We start from the raw sequence: 9977 nt of genomic DNA, 5'->3' as shown, positions 1-9977 counted from the left end.
CGCGACTGCCCTATCGCGAATGCGCTAAAGAAAATTTCAGCAACAAAATACCAGAAAATCTGCCAACTTCTAAAGCCAAGAAATGGTCCGTTAAGCACCCGAAACTCACCCGAGGCCCTTGGGACCTCTACCAAACATATCAAAACATCTCATAACATCATACAAACTTAGTCGACCTTCGACTCACTCAAAAAAACATCAAAACACCAAATTACCCTCAGATTCGAGCCTAAGAACTTCTAAACTTCCAAATTCCACAAACGACGTAGAAACCTATCAAATCACATCCGAATGACCTCAAATTTTGCACACAAGTTAGAAATGACACCACAAACCTACTCCAACTTGCAGAATTCCATCCCGACCCCGATATCAAAATTTCCACTACCGGCCAAAATCACCAAAATTCCAACTTTCGCCAATTCATGCCAAATTCTACCACAGACCTTCAAATCACATTTCGGACGTGCTTCTAAGTCCAAAATCACCTAACAGAGCTAACGGAACCGTCCGTACTCAAATCCAATCCGAGTTCAAATACCAAAAAGTCAAACTTGGTCAAACCTTTCAAATTTAAAGCTTCTGGCTGAGAATCATTCCCCCAAATCAATTCCGAATAACCTGAAAACCAAAACCGACGATTCACATAAGTCATAATACATCATACAGAGCTACTCATGCCCTCAAACAACCGAGCGAAGTGTAAATGCTCAAAACGACCGGTTGGGTCGTTACATGAATAATGTTTTTGTTCAGATTTATCTTTACATGAAAAGTGGCTAAATTTTGATTACTTTTGAAACTATGACTATTTTTGAATGACCACTTGTAAATCTGGCTATTTTTGAATTTTTTCCGTAAAAAAAATGAATAAAGTATTCGATCTGACCCATATTTAATAGGGATTGTTACACAAATAGCCGGCCAAATTTAATATTAGCTCTTTTTTGCCGGTATACATAGATTATGCATTGACTATACACAGTTACGCATATATTATATATGAATCATATATATATATATATATATATATATATATATATATATATATATATATTATACGCCGGTTATTTTTAGTTTAAGAAATTAGGTGAGCGGCTATTTGGGTTAATTCTTCTATTTAATATATATAAAATCGGGTTAGCCGACGAATAATATGGATTCATGACTTCTTGAATATGATCAGTTTTAGGAAAATTCCTAGTCTCCCAAACATGGAATCCTCAATTTGAGGCTTTACAACTGTAAAAATTAAACCCATTAATTAGTTATGTATTGATTATCCATTTTCTAAGTGGATAGTGTATTCTTATACTTATTTGACTAATTTTTTTAAAAAATCATCCAACTTATAATGAATAATTTAAATTGATAAATATTTTCTTTTAACCATTTTGCTACCCCTACAAATTACTAATACGAACAGAATAAGGTGCAAATTATAAAAAAGAACACACATCTGTAAAACCCATCTATAAAAAATAACATACATCGGTAAATTGATAAAAACTCGCACAGAACCCATCTGCGGTGAAAACGCAGCAGCAGCAGTTCACTAGTAAGCCACCACCCAGCGCCGTTTTGCGTTGCCCATTTTTTTTTTTTTAGCCTTTTTTTTACCAAGTCTCCTCTTCTCTATAAACCCGCCTACCCTTTGCAACCCTCTTTTAACTCTCATCATCTATGGCTTCCTCACCCGAAGAAAATCGCCGACGGCCGATCGACGACGACGACGAAGAGACCGAACCCGACGAAGACGTTGATTACGAAGAAATCGAGGAAGAAGACGAAGATGACGAAGAAGAAGAAGAACAGCCAAAGCCAGTTACCGAAGAATCTCGAATGCGTTCCGATAGGGTTAAAATGGAGAGTTTATTCCGGCGGCTATCTTCAGAGCGAGTACCTTTACGAGTCCACGATGTGATTATTAAAGGCAATACTAAGACTAAGGAATCACTCATCGAAGCTGAGGTAGAAGCCCTAAAAAATGCCACAACTGTTCAGGAGTTGCTTAAGGCGGCTAGTATTGCTAATGCGAGACTTCAACAGCTTGATATTTTTGATTCCGTTAATATTACTCTTGATTCTGGCCCACCGGAGCTGCCTGGGACTACTAATGTGGTTGTTGAGGTTGTGGAAAGTGAAAATCCACTTACTGGAAGTGTTGGAGTTTTTTCCAAGCCTGAGGTATTTTATCAATTAACTCTGTTATTCTGAGTTTGATGTGTTATGTTTGATTATACGTTTAAATTAACTCAAACTATGAACGATTGATTGATGTGTGAATGAGGAACATGTGACACTTTACAATTAAAACATTTAATTGACTGCACTACTATGAATAACTCAGGAAAATGTGCTCGTGTGCTGCAGTGCATGTTCAATATTTGTCCCTTATTCAACCACTATACTCTAATAACTTAGATATGTCAGTTCCTAGTTTCATCTGTTTTAATCTTGGAATGACAGCCAGTTGAACAGCCTAGGTAAGTGACTGCTTTATTCTTGAACTTGGACATCTATGTGTATCTACAGTGTAACCTGTGGGTTCACTGGATCCAGTAGTTTTTGCAGGCCCTGTGTATGTATTAAGAAATTCACTAAATATCTGTAAATATTTGACCGTGAACCTAGTTATTATCGTATATTAACTAGAGGTCGTTGTAGGAACACATAAACTTCAAATCCTAGGTCCACATCTGTCTATATTAAAATCTATTGTCCAGCATCTCGATGTTGGCATGTTCCCAAGTTCCAATCATTTTCTACCATGAGTGTGAACATGTTGTCCATGTCCCCCTTTGATATGATATATGGCAAATTTTTCTCCTCGTAGTATGGACTTCTCCTCAATTTTCATACAGTCATTTGTTGTGACTCTTCTGAGTTACCTTCCACGCAATAATTGATTTGTTGGATCAGACAATCTCCTTTTCCTCCTTTTCCTCTAATTTCGGCCATCTGGTGTTCTTTCTTGTTGTCGTGGCATCTTTACTTGAATAGTCCTATTTCTTATAGTCAGCTGAGTTTGTCTGTCATGGATGTATGAAGATTTACAAAATTATTCTCACGATTTGTGTCTCAATTCTATTTTGATCGCCCTATCTTTGATCAAAGCTTAGCTGGATTTTTTATTACAGTTAACTAGGTTCAGATTGTTACCCCTTTTCTCTTTGAATAAAATGACTTGTATATTTCTTTCTCCATTTTCTATGTTCCTAAGTTTTGGTACATGTCATCCAAGGCATTTCCCAGCTTCGCCTATCACCTCCTTAGCTTCTCTCTTTGCCATCTCTTCAAGCTCCTAGTCTGCTGTTGGTAACTTCATATACTCTCGTTTTGCTTTAATAGCTCTTTGCACCTCCTTACTCCTTTATCATGATTCTTATGGTTGAAGTCCTAGGCTTTTAGATATACCCAGAACTCCATTTGCTACTTTTTCTAATGCAAACTATCATTTCTTTCCGAAGGATGTCTGTATTGGCTTCTAAATATCATCCTCCTTCCTTCATTAGGTTGTCACTGAATGCTATCTGGTTTATGCATTTTAGCTTCTCTCACGAAAATTTTGGCTCCTCGTAGCTCATCTAACTCTTTAGCTTCACATCTAGTCTCCAGGACCATCAGGTGGCTAGGGCTTCTTTAGTATGTTTTGCAATTATTATGTGTGTTATTGCTTGTTTCTCGTTGTGTTCTTTATATGGACATCCAAGGGCAGGGGTCCATTCCCTTGACTCGTACTGATGAGAATTTGACTCCATGAGAAATTGAACAAAAGGCTGCTGAATTAGCCTATTTCTTGCATGTACTTTCAAATATTATCAACTGTGATTCCTTCTTTTAAAATAAGTATTGGTTAAAACTAGATCATAACTTAGAGGAGCCTCTAGACAGCCTTCCACTTGTCATTTTCGGCTGCCACAACTATTTCTCCATGTGTTTGGTCGAAACCGTTGCTCTATTTAGTTATATGTCCCCGCAGATCTCTCCCAAGAACTAATAAAGGTCTGGTGGTCATTACCTGTCAAAAAGTAAAAACAAATTCTGTTGGTCATTTGAATCCCGTGAATGAAGGTATAGGATCTTCCCAATTTAGTTTAATTTCATCATCCAATGGTATTTGTAGACCATAGACATTAATAATACTGTTCCTATAATAGTCTTAACGGGATTGTGGAAAAGGAAAAAAGAAAAAGAAGAAGAGAACTTGTCTTGGATTGGTTCTTGAAGCTTTCGTCTTCCATTTTCCTCTCTTTTTTTGTACTCTTCTCATCCCCTTTAACACCCTAAATACCGAGATTCACAAGCATCACAGAGGAGGGACTCATTGCAAAAACTGTAATTTCGTGAACATGAAGTAAAATAAGGGAAGACCTTTTAAAACTTTGACTGGAAATTCAAATTGAGATAAGGGCCTCAATAGCAAACCCTGATATTATGAAGGATAAAAATAGAATAAGTGTTTCTCGGGATATTTGCCAAAGACCTAATATTTAAAGAAGAGAGTCAATAACCAAAGTTTGATACTATAGAGAAAGATGAGAGAAAAGACTCAAGCTGTTATGGTTTTTTCACTTCAGTTTGCATGTGTAACTAAATCTGTTCTGTGATCTTGCTATTGGTGAACAATATATTGGGTTCTCTCACATGGTGTGTGAACATGCTTTGAAATTATAGAAGCAGCATGCTTGCATCAGATGCTGTTTTTTCTCTTGGATTTTGATTAAAACTTCAATTTGCTTCTGTAGGCTAGAGCTTGGTCCCTTGAAGGTTCATTGAAGCTGAAAAACTTGTTAGGTTATGGGGACATATGGGATGGGTCTTTGGCTTATGGCTGGGACCTGACTTCAGAGGTTAGTGCTGGTGTGTCTCTACCCAGATTCAAAAGATTGATCACCCCTGTGACAGCTCGATTATCTCTTCTTTCTCAAGATTGGCTGAAGTTCTCTTCTTACAAAGAACGAGCTTTGGGACTTTCTCTTGGCCTACTGTCATCCAGAAGCCATGATTTGGCATACAGTCTCTATTGGCGAGCCTTGACTGACCCATCACAAATGTCATCGAGAGCAGTGAGGAGACAGCTTGGACATAGTTTAATTTCAGCTCTAAAGTATACATTTAAAATCGATAGGAGGAACTCTCCTCTGAGACCAACCCGAGGATATGCCTTTCTTTCGTCTTCTCAAATTGGTGGCCTCCTACCAGATCACCGGGGGTTACGCTTTCTCCGTCAGGTTCGTACAGTTCACTATCTGTTACTCTCTCTCTCTCTCTCTCTCTCTCTCTATATATATATATATATATATATATATATATATATATATATTTTCCTGAAATAGATTTTCCGTCTGTGTGACTGAAACCTCTTTAAGTTTTTCTTAAATAACTTCTGTTACTAGTGTGATATCTAGGTTTCTTTTGATGTTGAACAGTTAGATTTAACTGCAGTTTTCCTTCTACCCATTCTGTTTTGTTGTTTCAGATGTAATCTGTATCTCACTGTCATTTAGGTGACTGCTAGTGGCAGTAGAATGGTTCTGTAACTCGTTATGGCCATCTTGCCTGGTATCTATCAAACATATATTTCCCACCATTATGACAGTCTGATTCTGAACCTATATGTATACTTCTGAACTATCAGATCCACAGTATAACAAAACTTATGGATTTCTGAACAGGAGTTGGACTTCCGCTATGCTTTACCTCTAGGATTTTATAATGCTGCTCTCAACATTGGTATTTCTGCTGGTGTAACTGTCCCATGGGGAAGTGGGTTCTTAAGTCTGCCTACCTTTTTACCTGAGAAATTTTTCCTGGGTGGTAATTCTTCTCCAGTTTGTGCACTTGGGGGGCCATCATCTTTATTGGGCTTCAAGACCAGGGGATTGGGACCTGCTGAACCTAGAAGGCAAGTTGTAGAGAATTCCAGTGATGAGAGCTATGATGCAGCTTCCACAATGGATTTTGTGGGAGGAGATCTCGCTGTTACTGCTTTTGCGGACCTTTCTTTTGATCTACCGTTGCGGGTATTAAGAGAAGCTGGGATTCATGGCCATGCTTTTGCTTGTACCGGAAGCCTGAACAAATTAACAGAAAATGCGTATAAAGATTTGTCTTTACAGAAATTCCAAGAATCATTCCGAGCTTCAGCTGGATTTGGTGTCATTGTACCGACCAAGCTCTTCCGAATGGAGGTAACTAACCCATGTTAAGATCTGCTTGTGGATTTTCCTTCTTCGCTGTGAAATTTGTTCCCATGTCCATTATGCACATACAAGCTACATGTCTTTTTTGCTGTTGCACCATTCAAACCGATATTTACAGGAGTTTCCACGTCTGGGGGTGAAGAACAAAAGTGAGACTCAATTCTGACCACCTGATAAATAATATGGTGTCTTTGGACAGGTCATCCTGTTAAAAGATGGGTGGATGGGAGAGGCACAGAGCGAGGTTCTGGAGGAGTGAGGGGGTTTAGGAGAGGAATGTTGTCAAGAATGTTTGTAGAAGAATTTTCTTGAAAGACATTGCTCAGTGATGCACCTTAACCATTGAAGCAAATAATCTGTTGGGAAGAGATTGAATTTAGTTTGGTTAAGCTAGTCTTTCTGCTATGTGGAGCCTATGATGGCTTGCTATCTTGATTTAGGAAATAAGAATAGAAATTACATTGAAAGAAAATGTTTCTTTTTTTAGCCTTTATCATGGGTTCGAACCTAAGTTGCTCAGACACGACAGTTTAGGTGCCGCATCCGTGCGACACTAATATGGGTGTGCGTATGGGATGTGGCCAAACAATTTTGGGTACTTTGACCATGACAGACGGAAAAATTCGAGACGAGAATACAATTTGATTCCCGAAACAAGAACTAAAACTAGGGTAAATTTGAATAAAATAGCATACCTTATCTAGAAAATCAATCCTTTACTTATCTACAACTTGAGAATAAAAAAGAAATCCACACTTTACAAGCTATACGTAAGTATTTCAGAGATATTTTTGTACTTTTGTTTTTTTGAATTATTTTTAGCCGGATCTTGCACCCATATTTGTACTAGGTTCCGTATCCCCGAAGTTTAGAATTTAAATCTCGAAAGATCCGACCTCTAGATTTGCATGCGTATCGGATACCCGCACCCATGTCCGAGCAACTTAAGTTCGAACCATGCTGTAGGCAAAAGCATGGTACTTAAGTGGAGAAGGGTAGAGGGCTGAGCTCCCGTGCGCAATAGGCCCTCGGGGATCTTTCAGTTATAAAAAAAAAAAAAGAAATGTTCCTTTTTTCCTCGGGGGTTTTGGGAAAAGGTAAGGTTTTGGGGGGGGGGGGGGTGACTTAGTTTCTTTGCATTAGCTACTGAAGTGAAGATGATGCTTTGGGATTATTACTCAGTGTTGTTAAAAACTCGGTTGAAGCGCACTTAAAACCTGAAACTAGTTGTAGTGCAAGCTGGACGTTTCACCTCACTTTGATGGCGCCTTAGTGCATATACTAAGGCGTGTCTCGTTGCTCATAGGCCTGCACCCACGAGGGCGACATGACATGATATTCATAGCTCGTAAATGGAAGAATGAATGTCTGAGCTTTTAGGACAGATAAATTTAGGATTTAGTGTAAGAAACTATTTTGTAAATTTAAATAAGAAACGAGGGTATTTTTGCATCTGAAATTTATACAACAACAACACCAACAAAATTGGCCTTTCATCACTTCATACATTTCACTTAATTGTATAATTTTTCAATTCCATTATCCATATAAATGCTTTTTGGCTTTATAGTGTTTTGCTTGCATTGACAATGGGAGGTATATCCTATTGGTAAGGACCCTCCATTCCAAACCTTTGGTTGGAGCTTGAGTCACCAATGGGAGCAAAGTGAGAACAAGCAAGTGGTGCACTTCTGGGTTGGGTGGGTGTTTTTACCATGCAAAATAAAGCTTTTATCTTTTTTCTTGTATCACATATATATAATTTTTATTTGCTCTTCAATTGCGCCATTCTCCACTAAAGCTCCTTCAAAAATGCTGTGTGCTTTGGGCAATAAGTCCAATTTTTTGGCAGTTTTCTATGTTTCTTGCCTTTGGCAACACCTATGGCCCAATAATTATCTAAATCTGAATTCGGTATCAGATGTTCAGACACATAAATGTAGTTTGATAAGAGTCGAAATTACAGGATGATATTGGACATAAATTCTTTGAACTATTCTGTCTCAAGTGCTTGACTTTTTGATTATATCACCAGGTTAATTACTGCTACATACTGAAGCAGCAAGAGCATGACCGAGGGAAGACTGGTGTGCAGTTCAGCTTCTCCTCATCTTTCTAGAAGCTCAACATTGCATGTTATGTTCCCAGTTGTGAATTGATAACGGCATAATAATCTTCCAGTAAAATTGACATAGTTTTATCCCCCATTTCTCTGTTATCTGAGATACGAATTTAGCTGGCCCCATGAAGTGCACTTCAGTTTCAAACTCTGGACAATTTTCAACCCACTGTTACAAGCAAATAATTGGTGGCAAGTATTAGTATACATGGTTTCCGTTCGACTGGAATTTTGTGGACGATGAATACTGTGATTTTCTAGCGGGTGAAAAGATCCTCTGCCCCAAATTCCCGTGTGTTTATTGCTGATTCATTTCTTATTCTCAGAATTCAGCTTTCGAATTGATGATGATTTTGATGTGCTATAACCCTTGTATGAAGAAACTCACTCAATGAGGAGGACCATTACAGTTCTTTAATGGGGCAACCTACGATTTGTTTGCAGGATTCGTAAGAGATGTACTCCTCCTGCATGTCTTCAGTTGTCCAAAAATTGTTAGCTTTTAGAAATGCTGAATTATCTACTTTTGATCCCCTTTGGAATTTAATTAGTACTTAGTTATAATCGTATTGACAAGACATCCTATACGAGAAAACAAAATAAACGAAAAGATAAAATGACAATCACGTATCAGAATGTGTTATGGCTTTTCCAAGTTTGTGTTGGTTTTCATGTTTTAAGTTTATTTATGTATTTAGATAAAACAATCAAGTTATTACTCACCAAAATAGAAAAGAAAAAAAACAAATTACTATCACATAACCAATTAAAAGAAGAATAATAAAATCATTAAATGAAATAAATTAATAACGCGGCCTCTGTGCTATGACCTAAGCCTGACACTGTAAATCGAACAACAACATTAGGCATTACACGCACAATTGTATTCTTTACCAAATGGAAGTAGCTAGCTAGCTTATTTCTCATTTTTTTAAAAAGAAAAACAAAAACAATAGAGCATAATATGTAGTGTACAATTAAATATCTATGGGAACTTTACCAAATACTTAACCGCCGTTTCATCCTATCCATTTCATAATGCAATCTCTGCCATTGTGCTGAGAAAGTGGGTAGGGCCGATATCGGTTATATAAATTCAGGTTTTAATCTTTCATTAAGTCTAATGAAATAACCTAAATATGTAGACAAGAGAGAATGTCCTATGGCTAGCTATTGCTTTTGACACACGTTAGTGGTTGCGCAAACAAATGCATGTATAGTAGCATAAATGACAAGAACAGGTCATATGCAGAAACTACTCAATAGGGTCATGATTTATATTAATGGAGGCTGGTATGACGATTATATAGACAGAGGCGGATCCATTATTTGAATTTTTGAGTTCCTACAATGATCTCGATCTATGTATACAATAATTATTGGGTTTACAGTTAAATATTTATAGGTATTTAATAAAGAAATTTTTACCTCCTATAGCAAAGGTTAACACCTTATTTATTTTAAATAAATACCATTTAAAAAAATTATATTCTATAGATACCTTTTAATGTTTATAGCAAAAATATCTAATTTTGGTTACCTTCTACCCCTAAGCCACTAAATACGCTATTCAGTTACACTATTTTCTTTCTCTCTCTACTTTGATACATGCCATTCTCTTTCCCTATTCACTGAAAACACGATGCTCAATC

The 9977-nt window shown here is 37.3% G+C and overlaps 1 protein-coding gene across 1 annotated transcript; it reads left to right on the top strand.

The window, feature by feature from the left end:
- Nucleotides 1-1508: 1508 nt before the first annotated feature.
- Nucleotides 1509-8858, top strand: LOC109240588 (sorting and assembly machinery component 50 homolog B-like). The gene is made up of 4 exons (XM_019407250.1): nt 1509-2187; nt 4749-5234; nt 5679-6194; nt 8242-8858. The coding sequence occupies exons 1-4, from the start codon at nt 1684-1686 to the stop codon at nt 8323-8325; spliced, it is 1590 nt and encodes a 529-aa protein (XP_019262795.1). The 5' UTR covers nt 1509-1683; the 3' UTR covers nt 8326-8858.
- Nucleotides 8859-9977: the final 1119 nt, after the last annotated feature.

Source organism: Nicotiana attenuata, unplaced genomic scaffold, assembly GCF_001879085.1.
Source record: "Nicotiana attenuata strain UT unplaced genomic scaffold, NIATTr2, whole genome shotgun sequence".
Taxonomy (NCBI): Eukaryota; Viridiplantae; Streptophyta; class Magnoliopsida; order Solanales; family Solanaceae; genus Nicotiana; species Nicotiana attenuata.
This window is presented reverse-complemented; position numbering and strand designations above follow the sequence as displayed.